General features: G+C 47.2%; 1 protein-coding gene across 1 annotated transcript in view; it reads right to left on the bottom strand.

Annotated features, from left to right (window-relative positions):
- The window catches only part of COL13A1 (collagen type XIII alpha 1 chain), a 215,184-nt gene that overhangs the window by 84,477 nt on the left and 105,076 nt on the right, over positions 1-25,631 (bottom strand). Inside the window, exons 14-18 of the mRNA XM_038744032.1 lie at positions 23,539-23,604; positions 20,757-20,873; positions 20,011-20,052; positions 18,586-18,612; positions 18,070-18,105 (exon numbers count right to left, since the gene is read on the bottom strand). Coding sequence (XP_038599960.1) covers positions 18,070-18,105; positions 18,586-18,612; positions 20,011-20,052; positions 20,757-20,873; positions 23,539-23,604 — 288 coding nt within the window. The remainder of the gene's footprint in view (positions 1-18,069; positions 18,106-18,585; positions 18,613-20,010; positions 20,053-20,756; positions 20,874-23,538; positions 23,605-25,631) is intronic.

The following is a 25,631-nucleotide window of genomic DNA, read 5'->3' as shown; positions in this document are numbered from 1 at the left end:
CACAGAGAAGTCAAGTGACTAGCCCAAGGTCACACAGCAGGCAAATAGCATAGCCGGGATTAGAACTCAAGTCCTCTGATTCTCAGGCCTGTGCTCTATTCACTAGAATTTGCTGCTTTATACCTCAGATCTTCTCCCTTTCCTATCCTAAATCTCTCCAGTCTTCCTTCAGCCACTGAATCAGACAGCCCCAGCCCTGGCCAGTTTTCTAACACAAGGATGACTGTTGTCCCGGATATTTAAAACTTTCCTCAAAACTTTCCACGTGGGGCTCACAGTCTTAATCCCCATTTTATAGATGAGGTAACTGAGGCACGGAAACTTGCCCAAGGTCACACAACTCACACGGTCTTCTAGACTGTGAGCCCGTTGTTGGGTAGGGACCGTCTCTATATGTTGCCAACTTGTACTTCCCAAGCGCTTAGTACAGTGCTCTGCACACAGTAAGTGCTCAATAAATATGACTGAATGAATGAATGAAGTGGCGGAGCCGGGATATTTAAAACTTGCCTCACTTTAACCCTCTTCCATCACCCCTCTAATAATAATAATAATAATGATGGCATTTATTAAGCGCTTACTATGTGCAAAGCACTGTTCTAAGTGCTGGGGAGGTTGCAAGGTGATCAGGTTGTCCCATGGGGACTCAAAGTCTTCATCCCCATTTTACAGATGAGGTCACTGAGGCACAGAGAAGTGAAGTGATTGGCCCAAAGTCACACAGCTGATAATTGGAGGAGCCAGGATTTGAACCCACAACCTCTGACTCCAAAGGCCGGGCTCTTCCCACTAAGCCACGCAGCCCTTCTCACTGCTTAGTACTTAGTAAGTTCTTAATAAACAGCATTATTATTATTATTATTATTATTATTATTATTATTATTATTATTGTTACTTGGAGGAATCCCCAGGGGCATCCTGTGGATGGGGAGTGACATGACTGTCCTTGGTCCATTGACAGAACTGCCAGGAGCCACAGCTATGGGTCCTTTCCCAAATGTCACATCTCATAGGTCCAGATGGTACTGAATAAGATGAGAGGCCCCAACAGTAATTATAATAATAATAATTGTGGTATTTATTAAGCACTTGCTATGTGCTAGACGCTGAATTAAGCTCTGGGGTAGACACAAGCTAATCAGGTCGGACACAGTCCCTGTCCCACATGGGGCTCACAGTCTTAATCCCCATTTCACAGATGAGGAAACTGAGGTGCAGAGAACTGGAGTGACTTGCCCAAGGTCACACTGCAGACAAGTGGCAGAGCCAGGATTAGAACCCACATCCTCTGGCTCCTGGCCCCTGCTCTTTCCACTAGGCCACGTGGCAGAGAAGCAGCGTGGCTCAGTGGAAAGAGCACGGGCTTTGGAGTCAGAGGTCATGGGTTCGAATCCCGGCTCCACCACAAGTCTGCTGTGTGACCTTGGGCAGGTCACTTAACTTCTCTGAGCCTCAGTTACCTCATCTGTAAAAATGGGGATTAAGACTGTGAGACCCACGTGGGACAACTTGATCACATTGTATCCCCCCCAGCGCTTAGAACAGTGTTTTGCACATAGTAAGCGCTTAACAAGTGCCATTATTATTATTATTATTATTCTCCTACAAGCAGAAAGGAAAACTGAGGCACAGAGCATCAGTCAGTAAATCAATGGTATTTAATGAGCACTTACTTTCTGCAGAGCCCTTCACTAAGTGCTTGGGAAAGTAATAATAATAATAATAATTAATAATAATTGTGGTATTTGTTAAGCGCTTACTATGTGCGAAGCACTGTTCTAAGTGCTGGGGGGATACAGGGTGATCAGGTTGTCCCCTGTGGGGCTCACAGTCTTAATCCCCATTTTCCAGATGAGGTAACTGAGGCTCGGAGAAGTGAAGTGACTTGCCCAAAAAGTCACACAGCTGACAAGTGGAGGAGCCGGGATTAGAATCCACGACCTCTGACTCCCAAGCCCGGGCTCTTTCCACTGAGCCACGAGAGAAGTGAGGTGACTTGTCCAAGGTCACACAGCAGACATATGGCAGAGCCAGGATTAGAACCCATGACCTTCTGCCTCCCAGGCCGGTGCTCTATGATAATAATAATAATAATGATGGCATTTGTTAAGCACTTACTGTGTGCAAAGCACTGTTCTAAGCGCTGGGGAGGGTACAAGGTGATCACGTTGTCCCATGTGGGGCTCACAGTCTTAATCCCCATTGTACAGATGAGGTAACTGAGGCTCAGAGAAGTTAAGTGGCTTGCCCAAGGTCACACAGCAGACATGTGGGTGGGGGTTGTGTCCTTTTATTGCTATATTGTATGCTCCCAAGTGCTTAGTTCGGTGCTCTGCACACAGTAATATGATTGATTACTGACTCATCTGCAAAATAGAGTTTCACTGCCTAGTCTCCATTCTATGTAGGCCATGCTGCTTCTCTAACATAACAGAGTTGGTAGACACATTCCCTGCCCGCAGCGAGCTTACATTTTAGAGAGAAGTGCCCAACGCCCCACAGCAGGCAAATGGCAGAACCAGGATTAGAACCCAGGCCTCCTGACTTCCAGTCCTGCTGTGTTTTCACTAAGCCACGCTGCTTGACATTAGAAAGTCAGAGATGTGCCACAGTGAGGACTCAGTTGTGTATACCCTGGTGTCCTGATGAGCTGGGGCCCGGAGCGGGCGGAAAGATCAATCGGAGCCAAACGGAAAACCCCTAGTTGAGCTACTTAGCCTGAAGCAGCAATACGGACGGGATCATAAGGACGGGATCATACGGACGGGATCACACCGACTCACCCATCTCCAGTGGAAGAGGAAGGGCCGAGGTCGGGGACTGTGGGAGGGAGAGAAGGAGGTGGAGAAGAGTCCTCTAAGAGGCCTCGGTTTTATAGCGAGAACGACAAGAGCAGATTGTTTTGACGCCGAGCCCAAGTGAGGAGGTGCCGGCCTGTTTTTCAGTTGGTTCCCATTATTTTTCCTTTAGAAGCAGCTACATTCCATCTCTCCACTCTGTTCCCAGTCCAAGGGCTTAATGGGGCAGGGGAGGAGTCTAACTAAGATCTCAGGTTTTTAAATCAAGGCAGCATGGCTTAGCAGGAAGGCCTGGGCGTCAGAGGACATGGGTTCATAATCCATTTGCTTGCTGTGTGACTTTGGACAACTCGCTTAATCAACCAATCAATCAGTCAATCGTATTTATTGAGCGCTTACTGTGTGCAGAGCACTGTACTAAGCTCTTGGGAAGTACAAGTTGGCAACATATAGAGACGGTCCCTACCCAACAGTGGGCTCACAGTCTAGAAGTGCCAAGAGCTCGGGTTTTGGAGTCAGAGGTCATGGTTTCAAATCCCGGCTCCACCGATTGTCAGCTGTGTGACTTTGGGCAAGTCACTTCACTTCTCTGGGCCTCAGTTACCACATCTGCAAAATGGGGATTAAGACTGTGAGCCCCCACGCCCCATGGGACAACCTGATGTGCCTCAGTTTCCTCATCTGGGCTGTAAATTTCCCCCTCTAGACTGTAAGCTTGGTGTGGGCGGGGGTTGTGTCCTTTTATTGTTATACTGTACTCTCCCAAGTGCTTAGTTCAGTGCTCTGCACACAGTAAGCCATCAATATGATTGACTTACTGACTCATCTGCAAAATAGAGTTTCAGTGCCTATTCTCCATTCTACGTAGACTGTGAGCCCCGTGTGGGACAAAGACTGTGTCTGATCAGATTAACTTGCATCTACTCAAGCGCTTAGTACAATGGTTTGGTACTTAGTAAGTGCTTAATAAATATTATTAACATTATCTCTGTTGGATTTAATATGACACTCGGGAGTTCCCAGGCTGGAAGCCCTCATCAAAGACATCAATTAGGGGAAGGAATTGGGATCTGGTAATTTTGGCTTTCAGTATAGAAAGTGAATCAAAATTTGATTGATCCATTCATGAGTTCCGCCTGGGCAGGTGCTGAGAACAGTAGAACTAAAGCTAAGGTTGGATGGATTGGAATTATTATTGTTGTTATTAAGGTATTCATTAAGCATTTATTATTATCATCAATGGTATTAATTGAGCTCTTATCATGTGCAGAGCACTGTACTAAGTGCCTGGGAGAATACAACATGGCAGAGTTAGTAGACACGTTCCCTGCCCACAACAAGCTTATAGTCTAGAGAGATTTATTATATGTCAAGAAGTTTATTATGTATAAAGCACCATTCTGGGCACTGAGGTAGATATAAGCTAATCAAGTTGGACACAGTCCCTGTCCCACGTGGGACTTACGATTTAAACAAGGGGGAGAACAGGTATTGAATCCCCCAGTTTTGAGGATCTACTTTGAGTTCCCAAATGGCCCTATTCAGACCAAATCTTAGATCTGAGATCAAGGCGCCCAACTCTCCATTTTCTTAAAGGCCGAATGATAAGCCATCAGATCACAGTCCCATCCCCATCCCCTCAGACCGTAAGCTTGTTATGGGCAGGGAATATGTGTATTATTGTATTGTACTCTCCCAAGTGCTTAGCACAGTGCTTTGCACACAGTAATTGAAAGAAATAATGAAATCATCCCGAGCTCCAAAGTCACTGATTTCCAAGCCTTGTCTCAGCATCAAAGTGTCTCCTTCCCGCCTTCCTCCTGCCATGGTTATTTCCATTCCCCCACCCCCTGTCTCACAAGCCTGTAACTTTGGCATTATACTTGACTCATCTCTCTCTGAAATGTAAGCTCTTCGTGGGCAGGAAACATGTATACTCTGTTGTTGTACTTCAACTCTGTCAGATTGTTCTCTCCCAAGCACTTAGAACAGTGCTCTCCACACAGTAAATATTAATCCATCCATCAATCATAATTATTTGAAGTTTACTGTGTACAAAGCTCTTGGGAAAGTACAATGTAGCAATATAACAGACACATTCCCTGCCCACAATGAGCTTACAGTCTGGAACGATCAATCAGTGGTATTTATTTAGTGTTGCTGTGTGTGGAACATTGTCCTAGCACTTGGCAAAGTACGATGCAATAGAGTTAGTAGTCATGTTCCCTCCCCATGACAAGCTTGCAGTCTACATGGAGAGACAGTCATTAATTAACTAATTTATCATATGTAATTTAGAGATATGTACATTAGTGCTATGGTGTTGAGGGTGGGGTGACTATCAAATGCCCAAAGGTCAAAGTACTCAATAAATACCATGAATTGATCTTTTTTATCCAGTCCACATACTCAACCTATCAGCAGTTCTGATTGCATCTACTTTAGCACTTAGCAACATCACAACATCACTAATATCTACCCTCTCCATCCAAACCGCTTCCAAACTGTTCGAAGCACTTATCCTATACCGCCTTGTCTAGTGTATCAGCATCCTCACTGATCACCCTGCCTCTGGTTTTGCCCCACTCTGTCTCTTCCTTCGCTCTGTATAAAAAAACACTCAGTCCATGTCTGTCCACTCCACAAGAACCTCCAGTGGTTGCCCATTTACCTCTGTATCAAACAAAAGCTCCTTACCGTTGGCTTTAAAACATTCAATCGGCTCACCCCCTCCTGCCTAACCTCACTAATTTCTTACCCAGCCCTCACACTTTCTTCGTCTGACACCATCCTAATCCTGTACCTCCATTTCATCTATCTCACTGCCCATCCCTTGCCCACATCCTCCCTTTGACCTGGAATTCCCTCCCACTTCATATAGGACAGACCATCACTCTCCCCACCTTCGAAGTAAAATCCCATCTCCTCCAAGAGGCCTTCCCCGACTAAGTCCTCATTTTCCCTACTCCTTTCTCCTTCTAGGGCACCCTTGCACTTGAATCTGCACTTAAATGCTTGATATTCACCCCAGCCTCAGCCCCACAGCATTTATATACATTTTCAGAGTTTATTTTAATGTCTGTCTCCCTTTCTAGACTATAAGCTCCTTGTGGGCAGAACTGTGTCCCTCAGTTCTGTTGTATTGTACTCTCCTAAGTGCTTAGCACAGAGTAAGCACTCAGTAAATACCACTGATTGATAGAATGATTGTCAGGAGTCAAGTGATCAGGGAGAAAACACCCATCTTGGTGGTGTCTGCAGGTCATACCAGAAGAGTCTTGAAAGAGAGTGAGGATTTCAGAGAACCTTTTTTGTTGAGCTGGTGGCAGGAGGGGGGTAGAGAGGGAAGGGGAAGGGGTGTCAACCACCATGTTCTTTTGTGGGGGAGACCTTTCCTCCCCCTCCTCTTCACCTCTGTTCCTTCATCATTAACAAAAAAAAGCAGGAGGGGAAAAGCCTAAAGGAAGTTTGGGAGGCCTAAATGACCTTTGCCAAGTCAATTTACTTCTCTATGTCTTGGTTTCCCCATCTATAAATTGGGGATTAAATTCCTCTTCTCCCTCCCCCTTAGACTCTGAGTCCCAGGAGGGACAGAGACTGTGTCAGTTCTGATTGCATCTACCTTAGCACTTAGCATAGTATTTGACATATAATAAGCACTTAATAAATATCGCAATTATTATCAAGTGAATTCCCTCAGACAGCATGCCGGGCACTAGTAACATAAACAGCTCTCCAGTGAGGGGTCAGATAATAATAATAATGATTATAGTAAATGATGACATTTATTAAGCACTTACTATGTGCACGCACTGTTCTAAGCGCTGGGGAGATTACAAGGTGATCAGGTTGTCCCACTGGGGGTTCACAGTCTAAATCCCCATTTTTACAGATGAGGTAGGTAACTGAGGAACAGAGAAGATAAGTGACTTGCCCAAAGCCACACAGCTGACTATTGGCGGAGCCGGAATTTGAACCCATGTCCGTACTCTTTCCACTGAGTCACGCTGCTTCTCTATATCAACATATCACTGAGTTGCTCTCATTGAAAGGTGAAACACCAATATGGTCAATCATTGAAATATCGGGGATCCCAGATCTGGAAGGGACCATTGTCCCCCAACTCTAATCCTAACCCAAATCCACTGCCCAACTTTAGCCCTAATGCATTTTTGTAGACTGATTTTTGTCAGAGCCTGAGCTTAGACTCTCCATGTCTAAGAGAAGACAGCAGTGTGGCTCAGTGGAAAAGAGCACGGGCTTTGGAGTCAGAGGTCATGGGTTCAAACCCTGGCTCCGCCAATTGTCAGCTGTGTGACTTTGGGCAAGTCACTTCACTTCTCTGGGCCTCAGTTGCCTCATCTGTAAAATGGGGATTAAGACTGTGAGCCCCCTGTGAGACAACCTGATCACCTTGTAACCTCCTCAGCGCTTAGAACCGTGCTTTGCACATAGTAAGCACTTAATAAATGCCATTATTATTATTATTATTACATAAGCTCATTGTGAACAGGGAATGTATCCGTTATATTGTTATATTGTACTCTTCCAAGAGCACAGTACAGGGCTCTGCACACAGTAAGCGCTCAGTAAATACGATTGATTGACTGACTGATGAAGCATGCTTGACCTTCAGTTGTTTGGTTTCTGGTGATTTATCATCAGAAAGTTGCATGATAAAGGATTCTACCCATATTACATAAGCTCATTGTGGACAGGGAATGTATCTTTTATATTGTTATATTGTACTCTCCCAAGCACATAGTACAGGGCTCTGCACACAGTAAGCGCTTAGTAAATACGATTGATTGACTGACTGATGAAGCATGCTTGACCTTCAGTTGTTTGGTTTCTGGTGATTTATCATCAGAAAGTTGCATGATAAAGGATTCTACCCACCAGACCACATTACTAATAGTGGCTCTGGGGCCACTCAGCCCCCTCTACGTTCCAGGGACCACTTGAAGATTTTTAACACTACCTGGGTCACTAAAAGATAGGGGTGGACAAGGGGTTGCCATGGTGTTGTTTCATCTCCTACTGGCAGCATCATCTTTGAACTGAAGTGCGCCTCTTCTATTATAGTTAGGGTCTACTGAGCACTAAGAGCAGTGTAGCCTAAGAAGCAGAGTGTCCTAGTGGAAAGATCACGGGTCTGGGTGTCAAAGGATTTGGGTTTTAATCCCAGCTCTGCCACTTGTCCGCTGCATCATCTTGGGCAAGTCGTTTAACTTCTCTGTGCTTCAGTTACCTCATCTACAAAATGGGGATTAAGACTGTGAGCTCTATGTGAGACGGGGACCGTGTCCAACCTGATTATCTATTATGTACCCCAATGCTCAATACAGTGTCTGGCACCTAGTAAGTACTTAACAATTACCATAACAAAAGGGCAGTGGCCACAGGATAGAATTGGCTAGCAGCTCTCAGATCTCAAAGTCAACCATATCCACATAAAATCCATCCTTGAATTACCTACAGATGGTCCAGTCCCAAAGCCCATGGTGCTACATTTCATGAAAACACATGGCACATTCTCTCTGACTTAAATGTTGTACCTGTGTCAACAGTTAGCAATCAAAGCTTACAAACTACCTTGGTTTCAAGATACATACTGTATTTAAAATTTACAATCTGACAGTATCCTTTGAGCCTCATGAAACCTGGCCAGTGCCGTAATGTATTAAACACACCATATGTCCAGCAACATATTTGAAAAAGTTCGGCACTGAACATTTTATTCAAATAGATAACACATGGACAGAGAGTTCTAGTGGCTGGCAAGATGGGATCGGCTGGGCACAGAATCGGGGGCTTGAAGACCGAAGCGTGCTAAACCCCATCTTTGATCTCCCAGCATTGAAGGAGATGTGTTGTTTCTGCTAACCAGCCTTTGTGAGAAAACCCCTAACCCGGTTCCCATCAAACACAGAGATGTAACAACTCATTCGACAACTTCACAGGCAGAGAAATGCTTTTTGGTAAGAGTCAAATTCCACCCAATGGAGGAAGGTGGCTTTTTCTGTATGAGCACCTAGAGGCTGGGGCAGAGGGAGTCTGTTTGGGGGCAGTCCAACCACATGTGGATAACCCATCAACAAACCACAGAATTCACATCCATTGTTCTCTTCTACTATGGCATTTAGAACACCGAGGATGTCAAACCACATTCTGCCAGTTCCCTCCCTTTCATCCTCATCCAGTCTGATTCTCTCTTTCCTGGAAGGGAAAATAAATACTAGCCCACCTCTCTTTTCTCATGCCTAACCTCATGTCATCCTGTGCCTGGAGGACAGAGGCATAGGAGAGGAAACATAGACAGAAGCAGAAATGCTGATTTGGGTAATGGAGCTGGATCTTGGAAAGAAACCATGGATAAAGTTTTCCTGACCTCGATAAGTACATCAACACAGTAGGCTTCCTCTTCTCCTACGCTTGGGTCGCCTAAGACTATTGGTTCAAATGTGGGCACCAGACCGACTTTGGCTATTTCATTCATCCTCACCTTGTGTGACTCTGTTCTCTGCTCTGCTCAGCAACACTTCTCCATTATCGACGCCCATGTCCACTGCAACCACTACCTATTCTAGACCTCAAACTTCCTTCAGAAATCCCCAGTGCCATCATTCCCCCTCCTCTTGCCTGCTGATGACTTTGCAGACCAGTTTTCTGATAAAATCAACACCATCTGGCCCCAGTTCTCCCCTTCCCCACCCTAGCTCTCTCCCACCCTCACATCCACACTCTTATCCTTCTGAGTCATCACTCAGGTCAAAAAATCTCCCACCTGCTTTCATCTTCACCTGCACTTCTGACTCCATCCCTTCTCACCCAATAAAAACACCTGCACCGATTCTTTCCTCCCTGACTGATAATGCTAATGATAATAATGGTGATGATGATGATGACAATGGCATTTGTTAATCACTTACTACACTATAATAATGATGGTATTTGTTAAGCGCTTTCTATGTGCAAAGCACAGTTCTAAACGCTGGGGAGGTTACAAAGTGATCAGGTTGTCCCATGTGGGGCTCACAGTCCTACTTCCCATTTTACAAATGAGGTAACTGAGGTCCAGAGAGGTGAAGTGACTTGCCCAAAGTCACACAGCTGACAATTGGTGGAGCCAGGATTTGAACCCTGATCTCTGACTCCAAAGCCCGTGCTCTTTCCACTGAGCCACACTGTTCCTCCAAAGCACTATCAAAGCACTGTAATAAGTGCTGAAGTATTTACGGTGTAATCAGGTTGGACACAGTCCCTGTGTCACCCGAGGCTCCTTCACCTAACTTTCCCATCACAGTCAGTCAGTCAACTGTATTTACTGAGCCCTTACTGTGAGCAGAGCACTGTACTAAGTGCTTGGGAGAGTACAATATAACAATATAACAGGCACATCCTCTGCCCATAATGAGCTAACAGTCTACAGGGGGAGGCAGACATTAATATAAATAAATAGTTGACACCACTACCATCCTTCCAGTTTCTCAAGCCTGTAACCTTGGCATTATCCTGGACTCCTGTCTCTTTTACAATCCCCACATTCATTCTGTCAGTAAATTCTGCCGCGTCTTCCTATTAAACCTTTGCAGAATCCACTCCTTCCTCTCCATAATAATAATAATAATAATAATAATAATAATGTTGGTATTTGTTAAGTGCTTACTATGTGCAGAGCACTGTTCTAAGCGCAGGGTGGGGGGATACAAGCTGGTCAAGTTGTCCCACGTGGGGCTCACAGTCTTCATCCCCATTTTCCAGATGAGATAAATGAGGCTCAGAGAAGTGAAGTGACTTGCCCAAGGTCACACAGCAGACATGTGGCAGAGTCGGGATCTGAACCCACGACCTCGGACTCCAAAGCCCGGGCTCTTTCCACTGAGCCATGCTGCTCCATCCAAACAGCCACCAAGCTGGCCTAGGCACTTGTCATATTCTGACTCCATTACTGTATCAGCCTTGAGTCTGCTAATTCTGCTGTATTGTACTCTCCCAAGTGCTTAGTACAGTGCTCTGCATGCAGTAAGCACTCGATAAACATCATTGATTGATTGATTAGCTTCCTCGCTGGCCTCAATACTCTCAGCCTGCTGCCCAGATCGATTTTCATCAAACATCATTTTGCTCACATCTCCGCACTCCTCAAAAACCTCCAATGGTGGTCCATTTCCCTCTACTTCAAGCAGAAATTCCTGGCTATTCATTCATTCATTCATTCATTAAATCGTATTTATTGAGCGCTTACTGTGTGCTGTAATAAGCGCTTGGGAAGTACAAATTGACAACATATAGAGACGGTCCCTACCCAACAGCGGGCTCACAGTCTAGAAGATAAACCCCCAGATCTGGTGAAAGGGTCCAAATAATCAATTCCAACAATTCTGCCCAGGAACTAAAACAGAAATTAGCCAAGTATTACCTACTTGGCTTCAAGGCATCCAATCAGCCATCTTCCTCTTACTTATCCACTCTCTTCTCCTACTACCCCTCAGCTGGCAGGGTCTCTTCTTCCCTAGCCAATTTCCTGAGCCTGGTTCTCAGCTCTCTGGCTGCCAATCTCTCCCTTACATCCCCCCTTTTGCCTGGAATTCCCTCTCCCAACACATTCAGCCGACCACCACTTTTCCCACCTTCAGAGCCCTTCTGAAAGAGAAGTTGCATAGCCTAGTCGATAGAGCATGAGGCTGGAAGTCAGAGGACCTGGGTTCTAATCCCTGCTCTGCCACCGGTCTGTCGTGTGACCTTGGGCAAGTTATTTCACTTCTCTGTGCCCTCATTACCTCATCTGTAAAATCGGGATTGAGACCATGAGCCCCATATAATAATAATAATAATAATAATAATAATAATAATAATGATGATGATGGCATTTGTTGAGCACTTACTATGTGCAAAGCACTGTTCTAAGCACTGAGGGGGATACAAGGTGATCAGGTTGTCCCACATGGGGCTCACAGTCTTCATCCCCGTTTTACAGATGAGGGAACTGAGGCAAAGAGAAGTGAAGTGACTTGCCCAAGGTCACACAGCAGACAATGTGGCCGAGCCGGGATTCGAAACCATGACCTCTGACTCCCAAGCCCGGGCTTTTTCCACTGAGCCACACTGCTTCCTATAATAATGGCATTTGTTAAATGCTTACTATGTGCATAGCACTGTTCTAAGTGCTGGGATGGATACAAGGTAATCAGGTTGTCCCACGTGGGGCTCATAGTCTTCATCCCCATTTTACAGATGAGGTAACTGAGGCCCAGAGAAGTGAAGTGACTTGCCCAAAGTCACACAGCTGACAATTGGTGGAGTCGAGATTGGAACTCATGATCTCTGATTCCCAAGCCCATGCTCTTCCCACTGAGTCACGCTGCCATGTGGACATAGACTGCGTTCAACCTGATTAGCTTGTGTCTACCCCAGTGCTTAGTACAGCACCTGGCACATAATAAACGCTTAACAAATACCATTAAAAAAAGCACATCTCTTCCAGGAGCCCTTCCTTGATTAATTTCTCATCTCCCCATCCTACAACACCCTTAAAATATCACTCCAGGACTTCTGTGCCATCTAAGCACAGGGATATTCACTTCCCACCCCATTCCCATAGCTTTTATAAATTTATATACTCTACTCCTTCCTCCTATCTCTAATCTATTTTAGCGTCTGTCTCCCTCCACTAGATTGTAAGATCCGAGAGAGCAACGATCATACCTACTGATTTTATTGTACCCTCCCAAGTACAGTGCTCTGCACACAGTAGATGCTTGAAAATACAAGGATTAGATAGATTGATTAGCTCACAATCAAGACAGAGTTAATTTGTAGAAAAATAGAGTCCACCTGGGACCTTACACATCAATCTAATGACACGAGTACTATCTGGTGCTAATTCCAGTAAAAATTTCTCATCTGGGTTTGAAATTAACTCAGTAACCAAAAGTTGGGCGTTTTCAGGTGGGTATCAGCCCAGTTTTGTTTGACTCTTTTGGGGGATTATCTGATTGAGTCTAGGGAAGTCAAGATAAAGAAGCAGCATAGCCTAGTGGATAGAGCACAGGCCTTGGAGTCAGAAGGACTTGGGTTCTAGTTCGTTCTGCCACTTTCTGCTATTCATTCATTCATTTAATCATATTTATTGAGCATTTACTGTGTGCAGAGCACAGGACTTCAAGGCTTTTCTTGGCTTCAAGGCTTCAAGGCTCTCGATCACCTTGCCCCTTACCTCACCTCCCTTTTCTCCTTCTACAGCCCAGCCCACAACCTCCCCTCCTCTGCTGCAGCTAACCTCCTCACTGTTGCAAACTTGTACTTCCCAAGTGCTTAGCACAGTGTTCTGCACACAGTAAGCACTCAATAAATACGATTGAATGAATGTACCTTGTTCTCGCCTGTCCCACCTTTGACCCCCAGAACACATCCTCCCCCTGGCCCTGGAATGTCCTCCCTCCACACATCCGCCAAGCTAGCTCTCTTCCTCCCTTCAAAACCCTACTGAGAGCTCACCTCCTCCAGGAGGCCTTCCCAGACTGAGCCCCCTTTTTCCTCTCCTCCTCCCCATCCACCCCACCCTACCTCCTTCCCCTCCCCACAGCACCTGTATATATGTTTGTACAGACTATTTATTTTACTTGTGTTTACTATTCTATTTATTTTGTTAATGATGCGCATTTAGCTTTAATTCTATTTATTCTGATGACTTGACACCTGTCCACATGTTTTGTTTTGTTGTCTGTCTCTCCCTTCTAGACTGTGAGCCCGTTGTTGCGTAGGGGCCGTCTCTATGTGTCACCAACTTGTACTTCCCAAGTGTTTAGTACAGTGCTCTGCACACAGTAAACGTTCAATAAATACAGTTGAATGAATGAATGAATGAATATACTAAGCGCTTGGAAAGTACATTTAGGCAACAAATAGAGACAATCCCTACCCAACGACAGACTCTCTGCACAAGTCACTTAACTTTTCTGGGCCTCAGTTGCCTCGGATAGATAAAAGGTTAGCAGGTTGGCACAGTCCCCGTCCCACATGGGGCTGACAGGCTTAAACCCCATTTTACGGACGAGGTAACTGAGGCATAGAGAAGTGAGGTGACTTGCCCAAGGTCACATAGCGGACAAGTGGCAGAGCCGGACTAGAAGTCAGGTCCTTCTGACTTCCAAGCCTCTGTTAACTAGGCCAAACGTCCTGGATCGCAGGAGAGGAAACCAGCAGTTCATGCAAACCAGCTCCTCAGCCCTACCCATTGGTTGAGAAGGCTCCATCACAGGCTTTGTGGGGTAAAGCACAAACCCATTACTAACATCATTACTGTATCAGCCTCCTCTCCGATCTCCCATCCTCCTGTCTCTCCCCATTTCAATCCATACTTCATGTCGCTGCCCGGATTGTCTTTGTCCAGAAATGGTCTGGGCATGTTACTCCCCTCCTCAAAATCTCCAGTGGCTACCAATCAACCTGCACATCAGGCAGAAACTCCTCACCCTGGGCTTCAAGGCTGTCCATCACCTCGCCCCCTCCTACCTCACCTCCCTTCTCTCCTTCTACAGCCCAGCCCACACCCTCCGCTCCTCTGCTGCTAATCTCCTAACCGTGCCTCATTCTCGCCTGTCCTGCCATTGACCCCCATCCCATTTCATCCCCCTGGCCTGGAATGCCCTCCCTCCGCACATCCGCCAAGCTAGCTCTCTTTCTCCCTTCAAGGCCCTACTGAGAGCTCACCTCCTCCAGGAGGCCTTCCCAGACTGAGCCCCCTCCTTCCTCTCCCCCTCCTTCCCCTATCCATCCCCCCCGCCTTACCTCCTTCCCTTCCCCACAGCACCTGTACATATGTATATATGTTTGTACATATTTATTACTCTATTTTACTTGTACATATTTATTTTATTTATTTTATTTTGTTAATATGTTTTGTTTTGTACTCTGTCTCCCTCTTCTAGACTGTGAGCCCACTGTTGGGAGGGCTGTCTCTATACGTTGCCAACTTGTACTTCCCAAGCGCTTGGTACAGTGTTCTACACACAGTAAGCGCTCAATAAATACGATTGAAGGAATGAATAACATAGTTGGATGGTCACCTTAGGACCAAGAGCATGATGGGACCTCCGCTTCCCCTTCGCCTCGTTTAGTGTCTGTCTCTCCTGCTATGCTGTAAACTCCTCGAGATCAGAGATTGTATCTACTTAGCTCAATTACAGTACTTTGCCCACTATAAATGCTCAATAAATTCCTCCGGTACTTATTCAGCAAACTGTCGGTTTTCCCATTAGCAACCCAAGTCTCCTCCGTCCAACAGCAGTGAGGCTTCGCAGCAGGCCGAGATGCTGGCAGTCCCTGATGTGGGAACAGGTGGGTGTGCAATCCAGGTGAAAGAAGATGTGTCTTCTGCAGCCGGCAAAGAATCTGGCTGGTCTCCTCAGCCGATCGATCCACCAGTGGTATTTATTGCACTGAGCTCCTCCCAAAGCGAGGAACTCCAATTCTCTTCACCCCAAAAAGACGGCAGGGACAGTGAGCCATAAGGAGAAAATGGGAGGGTGGAAATGAAAGAAGTGGCTCAAAACCATTCCCAGGCTCCAGCTGTTGTGAGACCTTGGAAAGGGCTGGGATGGAAATAGTAGGAGAAAGTGTGGGGAGAGGGAGTGTGGGGAGGAGTTATGACGGAGCATCGTTAATAATAATAATGATAATAATAATAATAATGGTGGTATTTATTAAGCATATACTATGTGCCAGGCACTCTGCTCATCACTGGGGTGGATACAAGCAAATCGGGTTGGACACAGTCCGTCCCACATGGGGGGTCACAGTTTCAATCCCCATTTTACAGATGAGGTAACTGAGGCACAGAGAAGTGAAGCGATTTGCACACAAGTGGCAGAGCCGGGATTAGAACCCATGACCTTCCGATTCCCAGATCCGTGCTCCATCCACTCCGCCATGGTGAGGGAACTTTCTCCAAGTTCCTGGGCACCCATGGAAGTCAAGATTAAGATCACTCTCCAAGCAAATTTGAGCCTGGACTGGTCTGGCCAGCTTCAGTTCCCCCCCGGAGGCTAATGCACGATTACATCCCACTCAAACCTCAAAGGAACACCGTCTTTTTGGGGTGAAGAGAATTGGAGTTCCTCGCTTTGGGAGGAGCTCAGTGCAATAAATACCACTGATGGATCGATCGGCTGAGGAGACCAGCCAGATTCTTTGCCGGCTGTGGAAGACACATCTTTCACCTGGATTGCATGCCCACCTGTTCCCACACCAGGGACTGCCAGCAACTCCGCCTGCTGCGAAGCCTCACTGCTGTTGGACGGAGGAGGCTTGGGTTGCTAATGGGAAAACCGACAGTTTGCTGAACCGGAGGCTGTAAATTTTGTGCGTCCGAATGAATGGATGGAGGTCCACAGGGCCTATAATTTTCCCTTCCTGACGTAACACAAACGGCTCAGTTTATGCAGAACTAATTAAAGAGCTCTCAGGTCTCGCCGTGTCACCCACCCAGAGGCCATAAAACAACGTGGTGACGGCAGACTGGCCATTTCCAGCCCACGAGGAATGTGCTTCTCTTTCTTTTTTCCCCCCTTTCAAACTTTCTCCCTCCCCATTTCCGCTTCTTGACTTTTCCCTTTTCCATTCCCTCTCCTGTTAGGCTGGATGAGTGCTGATGGGTTATGGAAAATATCAGCAGGTTCAAGAGAGGTCAATATTAATAATAGTAGTACTCCTACCACCACAATCACCAGAATTGTACTTTCCAAGCGCTTATTACAGTGCTCTGCACACAGTAAGCGCTCAATAAATTTGAATGAATGAATGAATACTACTATACTACCACTACAACTACTAAACTACTACTTATAATAATGATTGTGGTATTTGTTAAGCACTACTATGTGCCAGGCACTCGTCTGCTGTGTGACCTTGGGCAAGTAACTTTACTTTTCCGTGCCTCAGTTACCTCATCTGCAAAATGGAGATTAAGACTGTGGTCCCCACGTGGGACGGACTGTGTCCAACCCAATTTGCTTGTATTCACTCCAGTACCTAGTACAGTGCCTGGCACATAGTAAGTGTTTACCAAATACCGCAATTATTATTATTAAAACCCACAGGAACTGAGGAATTGGGCAGGAGGTTGGCTGCTCCTTACCAAGGGTGGCTTTGCCAAAATGGTGCTCCTTACCAAGGGTGGCTTTGCCAAAATGGGGCAGTGCCCCGAGACTGCCCCCTCCAAAGTCTCCAACTTTACCTATTTTACTTTTGATATTTTGGAAACGTTGAATTTTAATCAGTTTCTCTTTTTGCTTGGATTACATTCCTGTTGTACTTCAGGTCTGTGTCCCCTCCCCATTTAGATGAAAGATGAGTCAGGGACTGGATGGTAATTGATTTTCATGTAATCACTCCAAGGCTTAGTGAGCTCTTGTACTAATTAATGCTTTGTATGTGATCAGATCTTAGTCAATGTTAGAAGTCGTAGTAACGATAATAACAACAAGAAGCAGCATGGGCCTAGGAGTTGGAAGGACCTGGGTTCTAATCCCAGCTCTGCCACTTGTCTGCTGTATGATCTTGGGCAAGTCATTTAACTTCTTTGGGCAGTAGTTAAACCTCATCTATAAAATGGGAATTAAGACAGTGAGCTCTATGTGGGACAGGGACTGGGTCCAACCTGGTTATTTTGTATCTACCCCAGTGCTTAATACAGTGCCTGGCATATAGCAAGTGCTTAACAAGTACCTTAAAAAATGACAACAACAGCAACAATCATCATCATTATCATCATCACCATAATTCTGTTTCCACTATCAGAGAGGGAATTCTGGGTTTGGGGGTGGGGTATGTTCCATTGCTCGGTTCCATTCTGCAGAGTCTTCCCTTTTTATTGAATAATAATAATTAATAATGATTCTGGTATTTGGTAAGCACTTACTATGTGTCAGACACTATACTAAGCACTGTGGAGAATACAAGCAAATCAGGTTGGACACAATCCCTGTCCCACATGGGGCTCACAGGCTTAATCCCCATTTTACAGATGAGGGAAGTGAGGCACAGGGAAGTTAAGTGATTTGCCCAAGGTCACACAACAGACAAGTGGAGGAGCCAGGATTAGAACCCATGTCCTCTGACTCTCAAGCCCGTGGTCTTACCACTAGGCCATGGCTTTCTCAAGTCCCCCACGGTAACCCTGTTTCATCAGCTCTGCTCCAGTACATGTGACTCCGCCCTTCAACATTGGCACCAAGCATCCCCTTGCTCCAGTGCCCTTCCTTCTTACCTTCCGCCCGTGGAAGCCCTGAATCCCAGGGTCTCCCTGCAACAGCAGAGAAAAGAACATTAAGGATTGTTCAAAGGAGAAATGGCAACACGTGTCCCCTTTCCCCCAAAAGGCTGAGGGGTGGCCCCAGCTTTGGCTTCATTTTTCATGATTTGCTCTGTACCCAAGGGCTCAATTTAAGTGTGCCCAGGGAGTCCTCACAGATAGCCCACCTGGGACCCGGGACAATTCCTTGCAAAGACAAAGCAGTTTCACCAGGTGGATTGTAGCCTGGAACCATGCCCGAGAAGATGGTAAGATTTTCAGGTGGAGGTCAACCTGGGGTGTTTATCTGGTGCCCAGCTTCAAACTGAGAGAGGAAGGGATTGGTCGTGGTCGCGAGGAGGGGACTGAAAATCACACATGAAGCCAACGACCCCATTCTCATACCACGAGCTCGGCCCCGGCCTCCCTTCCTCTCCACAGTCCCTCACCCAGCCCGAGCTGAACACCTGGATTCTTGGAGTTAAATCTCACCTTTGGTCCTGGAGGCCCAGGTAAGCCCTGAAATGACAGCAAGAAGGACGATTAGTAAAGTTTCATGACCTCAGTGCTTTTGGACAGCGATGGAGGGGAGTTGGTGATTGGGGTGGAATGGGTTAGGATGGAGAAAACTGGTTGCCTAGGGTTATAGGGTCTCCCACAGGTTTCCAGAAACTTCTGAAGGGGGTCTCACTTGAAAAAAGGCATGGTAACTTTGGTTCTGAATCCTCAGATTTGGGAACTGGAATCTTCCTAGCACTCGTCTCCCTCCTGCCTGCTCTGCTTGCCTCAGATCCTTCTCGAAAACTTCCTAAATCTTCAGAAGCAAGAGGTCCATGGCTGAAGGGTTTTCCAAGGAGAATAAACTAGCCAACGGTCCATTCACTTTGGAGATGTAAGTCCCCTCCTCTCTGAGCCTGGCAATAGGGAGGGGATTGAGATTCTTGCTGGAAAGATGAAGACTCTACCAGCCCCATAAGGCTCAGTGGAAAGAGTACAGACTAGTGAGTCAGAGGACATGGGTTCTAATCCCAGCTTCACCACTCTCCTTACTGTGTGACCTCAGGCAAGTCACTTCACTTCTCTGTGCCTCAGTTGTCTCATTCTGGAAAGGGGGATGAAATACCTGTTCTAACTCCCCCTTAGATTGTGAGCCCCAGGTGGGATGAGGTCTGTGTCTAGCTTGCAATGTCTAAGCCCAGTGCTTAGTACAGTAAAATAAGCACTTATGAAATACCACTATTACCATTATTTCCTCATCTCTAAGTCTGAGATAGCTAGGCCTCGACAAGGCTACTCCCAATTAATTGTTCTTCTCCCCAATATCAACTCAGCATTTTGTACCAACTTAGCACTCTTGCTCACTTTCTTACTTGTTTTGCATCCTCTTCTATCTTAGCACATCTTCATCCTATTTGTAAATAACTTTGCATCAGCCCCCTCCCCCTCTTCACTTTCCCCTCTTAGATTATAAACTTGTTGTGGGTGAGTTTCATATCTCCTACATCTATGATGGTCTTCTGAGCACTTAGTACAGAGCTTTGTAATCTGTAGGTGCTCAACAAATCCCATTGGTCTTAGTCAGGGCTAAGATCAATCACTTACTAAACACTTGGGAAAGTACAATATAGTAGTGTTGGTAAGAGGAACAAAAGCAGCTGGAGGTGATTGAAGAAGCTAGGGTTGAAAGGAGGGGTGTAAGGTCATATATATGGGAAACCAGTAGGTCAAGGGCTTGGAAAACTTAGTCAACTTTCCCTCTTCCCACTTAGGGAAATATGCGTGTGGCCCTGATCAGAGGCAGAGGGATGGACCAGATGAGCTCTCAGAGTCCCTTCCATTCCCTGGATTCTAGGATTCCATGTCCACGATCGCAACCCTGAAACAGCTCAAAGGGACCAGAAACTGTCATGTACTTACATTCCCATCTTTGCCTGGCTTCCCTGGTTCTCCTGTTCTGCCCTGCAACAGGAAAGAAACATTTTACATGTTATGGAGGTCCTTCCCACCCACTTCCCCTCCCCCTCGATCACCAGTGTGCCAATGGATTGATTTTATGGCTGGGCCTCGGGACTCAGAGACACCACTTCCTATCAAGGTGTTCTGAGGGAGGGAGAGAGGCTTTTTTTAGTCCTGTTTCTGCTAAGGCCAGCTTAGTGGTAGGCTGAATGTTACTTCCTGCCTAACCTGGCTTGTGGCAAGGCCCAGAGCAGGGGAAATGACACTCCCGCCAGTCAGCCTCCAACACATGCTTTCATAGCAATAACTGGGCAAGATGAGAGGCTAGTTCCTCCCACAAATGGTCTGTCTTCCCCATCACCCAACACCTCACCCTGTCTCCTACCCTGGAGTTCTGCTGAACAGCCAGGCATTCTGGAACCTGCGCTGAGCCTACAGAGGGAGAAGTCCCAGACACCCTATTGCTTGTTGGTTTGGCCAGAGGCCTGGCCAGATTGAGCCAGATTGACTTTTCCTTTGCCTTGGCCCCATCCTGGCTCGGCATGGCTCTTCCCAACTCCAGGTTTCCCAGCCTGTGCTGTGCCAAGGAGAGGGTGTTGGTTTCTTCCAGTTACCCTGGTGTTAGAGTCTGCAGGAACATTTCCCGGGGGACTCCCTGGAGGATGGGCATCAGGAGGGAGGGAGATGGACGGAAAAAAGACACTTACGGGGGGCCCGACTGGCCCCGGCTGTCCGGCGTTCCCCAAAGGCCCCATCGGTCCAGAGGGCCCGGGAGGCCCGGGTGGTCCTGGTGGTCCCTGGATGCCCGCCTGCCCCTGTTCACCCTGGGAATTGAGGAAACAAGTGGTTATCTGGAGGCAGCACCATGGCACCTATTGAGCTAGTACTGTGCCATGCACCCAGGGAGTGAGCCCCAGCCCGCCCATCAGCTGAGGATGAGGATGTCGGTGATGGCGACGATGATGATGGGTGCGATGGTGGTGATGGTGATGATGGCGGCAGGTCATGCGGTGGGAGGTGGCACAGGGAGAAGAGAGACAAGGAAATTGAGAGAGCAGGCTGCGATGATCACTAGGGCCTCGGACAGGAAAAGGTTCCAGAATCTGGCCTAGGTGACCGGCACTTGATACCCAGAATCCCCTAAACACCTACCAATCAGCAGTCCTGACCCCTGGCAGCCTGAATCTGGATCATGGCCCGGGGTGTGGGGGGGGCAGGGAGGGTCCATCTTCTCAGTGGGAGGGGAGGCAGAGGGCCGATATTCAAATATGCGCACACTCACATGCATATACATATAATGATGGTATTTGTTAAGTCATGGGTTCGAATGCCGCTCTGCCACTTATCAGCTGTGTGGCCTTGGGCGTCACTTAACTTCTCTGTGCCTCTGTTCCCTCAGCTGTAAAATGGGGATTAAGACTGTGAGCCCCCCGTGGGACAACCTGATCACCTTGTATCCCCTGCAGTGCTTAGAACAGTGCTTTGCATATAGTAAGCACTTAACGAATACCATCATTATTGTATACATATGTGTGTTGAGGGGCCCACTGTGCCACAAACCCTAACCCAGAGGCAGCTGGGGCCCAAAAGGACTCTTACCTCACCCAGGGGAGCAGAAAAATGCAGAGATTTAGCTGTTACAACTACTGTTCCATGGTCTCTGGGGTCTCAAGCCCCAAGCAGCCTAGTCACTTCCTGCTGCCCTCTGCTACCCCTGACCTCAGAGTGGACCTTTTTACTTGGCTAGCTGAGCCACTGAGTTCTCTCTACCTCCTCTGGAAGCAGCTCAGTGGACCAAGGGAGAATCCCAGAGTGCTACCCACATTCCCGGAGTCATCAGAGGACGCAGGCCCTTTGGGAACCTCTAAGTGCTTCCTCCCACCCAACCTCCCCTGAGTCGTTACGACGACCTCGATGGGAGAGAGGCACCTGGCTTGAAACAGAGCTGGGCTCAGGGAAGGAAGGGGCTGAGATAGTGCCCAGAGCTCTCGGGTAACCTCCCCACGATAGGTAACATTAGCTTCAGCTTTGGTACAGGCTGTAGGACCTGTCTCTTTCTAACCAACAGGGATTTCAAGGGAGATCTGTGGTGAGGCGGGTAGCCAACTCCCGGCAATGTTGGAAAGATGAATTAGGTTACGTCCACATGGTACTTAGAACTCTCCAGGTGAAGGCTCGCTAAGGCAGATTCAGGCCATTGCAGACCTGTTTCTCTTTTTAACCTCAGACCCAACATGCACGTGGCATGTGCAGATGAAATGCCTGTTTGTTTTTAGAAGGAAATTTTTAGAACACGAGCCCGGCCCCTCTTTAGCCAATAATTCCATCTGCCTAGAATATTTGGTTTCTTTAGGCGACAGGACAGGGTGGTTTGGCCCATTCCCTTCTCTGTGGGCTTCTCCCCCTGTTCCCAAGGAGGCACCGGGGCTGGAGGATCGGAAGGGATTTTGAAGAATCCACTGGAGGACCCCCTGACGGATGAGGTGGAAGAGAGTTTTCCAGACTGAGCCAGGGTGGATATCTCGGGAGAGAGTAGAGGGTGGTACGAAGCATCTGGCCACCTCCCTCGCCCATCAGAGTCAGTGAGCTTGCATCCCTGCTTAGTTCTGAATGATTCTTAAATGAATACATCCAGCGCACAAAGGCCCTCTGAGCTCTGTAATGGGGATGGTCCAGGGGGAGGTCAGATAACATGCTTATCCGATGTGGCTGTATTTTTAGCCTTTGATTGCAGCTATTTTACTGTTTTGTTCGACACTCATTAGTTGCCTGGTTATTCGGGAGAACAATCCAAGCCCAGGATACAGTGGAAATGGTGTCCAGAGAGGACAGACGCATCCAAAATCAGGACTGCTTTGTTCCATTTCAGCCACCCCGTCTCCTCTGGACAGTGAGTGCCAAAGTTTGGGTTCTATTATAATTATGGTACTAAGTGCTTACTATATGCCAAGTGCTGAGGTGGATGCCAGGTAATCATCCTGGACCAGTCCCTGTCCCATATGGAGTTCAGAGTCTAATCAGGAGGGACAACAGGTATTGAACTCCCATTTTACAGATGAGGGAACTGAAGCACAGAGAAGTTAAGTGACTTGCCCAAGGTCACACAGCAGTTATGTGGCAGAGCTGGGATTAAAACCCAGGTCTTCTGATTCCCAGCCCTGGGATCTATCAAACTTTAGGTAGAATGAGCAAGAGCAACCAGTTACCACCCCCGAGCAGCTGCACCCTGACTTTAGTGAGAGGCTGTGACACCCTTTGACACCACTGCCCTGGCATCCCTGCCCACCCCTGACCCTTTCTTCCGACACTTTGCTTTTCACCTTTCTCGCTCTTAAAGTCACAATTAAATTACCCGGACTGATTCTTGGATCTTGCCACCAACACATCCCTCCCGCCTCCAGGGCCCCAGGTTGTGCCAGTATCCTTCAGAAACCCCTCCCTCAGGATGCCCAGAGAGCACAACGCAGGCAAGGAAGAGAAAGCATCTACCTGAAAGGTGCGTCTTTTTATGACTGGGGGCGGAGCCAGTCGCACTGAATTGAGGAGAGGCAACAGCTGGAGAAGAAGACCGAGGATCAAAGGGCGAGGGTCAAAGGCCACAGGCAGAAGGGCAGTAGGATGTTAAGAGTCACAGAAGGGCACATCAATCAAGAAAAATCGGTGGGGAGGAGGAGAGAGAGAGACAGAGAGAGATTGAGATTAACGAGAATAAATCACAGTGGAGAGGCAGAAGTGAAGGGTTTGAGGAAGATCGCTTTCCTGTAGGGGACCACTGGGCAAACCTCAGTGCTCTGCTGCGGGCAATATTTATCAACCCTTTTCTGGCTGTGCTAATCCATATCTTTGTGCTTCCTCCATTAAAACCCTTCTCTTTCCCTCCTTCTAGCCTATCCGAATTTTCACGGGAAATTCCACCCAAGCTTGCCCTCTTGCCTCATATGTGGGCCATCCCTCCACACTGAATTCCTGGACTAAAAGGGGATTCTTCCCCTTGTTTGACTGGGTGGTCCTGGCCCGGTCGGCTCCAGCAATCAACTCTGAACTCAGGTTTCCTGGGCTGAGAGTAAAATCCAGCTCAATCATCCCTCCCGGTCCCCAAGGATATCCCTTCATTGTCTTCCTTTTTTCCTCTCTCTCCAAGACATCTGCATTGGGGAAGAGACTGAGCCCAGTTATACCCAGGATTAACTCCTGCTTCTCAGTATCAGTTTATTATTATTATCAGTAATAATAATAGCAATAATGGTATTTTTAAGGTGTGGACTATATATCAAATACTGCACTAAGCACTTAGGTGAATACAAGATAATCAGGTGGAATAAGTTCCTGACTGGCAGTTTGACGATGGACTTACTGACTGACTATTGACTGATTGTCTGGCTGGCTGATTGATTTATTGACTGACTGGCTGTCTGTCTGAGGACTGACTGGCTGGCTGACTGCCTGATTTACTGACTAGTGACTGACTGACTGGCTGGCTGACTGATTATAGAATGACAGACTGCATGGCTGGCTAACTGACTGACTGACTGCTGGCTGACTGGTTTACTGATTGACTGACTGGTTGACTGGCTGGATGACTAGCTGACTGGCTTGCTGATTTATGGACTATTGATTGGCTGGCTGGTTAACTGATGGACTGACCACTGACTGTCTGACTGGCTTCCCTATCAGATTCCACGCTCCAAGCAGAGAGGTTTACCCCCAGGTCTCCTCAGGAGAGCGGTCCCATTTTTCCCCACCCTTCGGACGTGGCTCTTCTAGAGCCAAGGACCCCGCCTTGCTGCAAAGCGAACACATCATCCCAGTATTGCACCACCATGGCCACGCCCTTCCTCAGGTTTAAATTGAGAGCATTGCTTGAGGTTAACCACTCTAGGGAGGGACCGCATTCAACAGCAGATCGTGGGGTGGGGGTGCCATTAAGGTGTCGTGAATTTCGTGAGGGACCTAAATTCACATTTTTCACTGCTCTGGCTTTGTGAGAGTAAAAAGGATGAAAAGATGAAAGACCAAAATTCACCAATGTTGGGAAGGTTGGCGGGACTCATTCATTCATTCAATCATATTTATTGAGTGCTTACTGTGTGCAGAGCACTGTACTAAGCACTGGGACTCATGTCCCAGAGGAGCATGGGGCAGAGATGCAGCAGGGAAGGAGGGTGAGTCAATTCCCCATGATTTGGGTCAATTTGATTGGACTCTAAGCAGTGGAGCTCCTTCTCCTCTGGATAAACCTTTCCAGCAGTGGTGGCAGGGAAAGAGGAAGGTGGGAGATAGTAACTCTGCCGTTCATATGCCAGAGTAATCTCTGCTAAGGTATGGATTCCCCTGCTAGTCTGTAAGGGCAGGGGTCTTGACTACCTACTCTAGTGAATTGCACATTTGGTGTTCTGTATGCACGAAGCACTCAATAAATGCCATTGATTGCTGGATTGATTGGGTGAGTGCAATGAGAAGGAAATAGAAGTGGGGGTAGGGCCGCTTTGAACCTTTTCCCAGTGACTGCAATCTGGGGGAATCCATGGGGAGTGCTGGAGGGATGGGAAAGAAATCAGGGGAAGCAATCAAGGGATGTCACA

Source organism: Tachyglossus aculeatus, chromosome 3 (genome assembly GCF_015852505.1).
Source record: "Tachyglossus aculeatus isolate mTacAcu1 chromosome 3, mTacAcu1.pri, whole genome shotgun sequence".
NCBI classification, from domain to species: domain Eukaryota; kingdom Metazoa; phylum Chordata; class Mammalia; order Monotremata; family Tachyglossidae; genus Tachyglossus; species Tachyglossus aculeatus.
The sequence above is the reverse complement of the archived record's forward strand: the minus strand, read 5'-3'. Positions and strand labels throughout refer to the sequence as shown.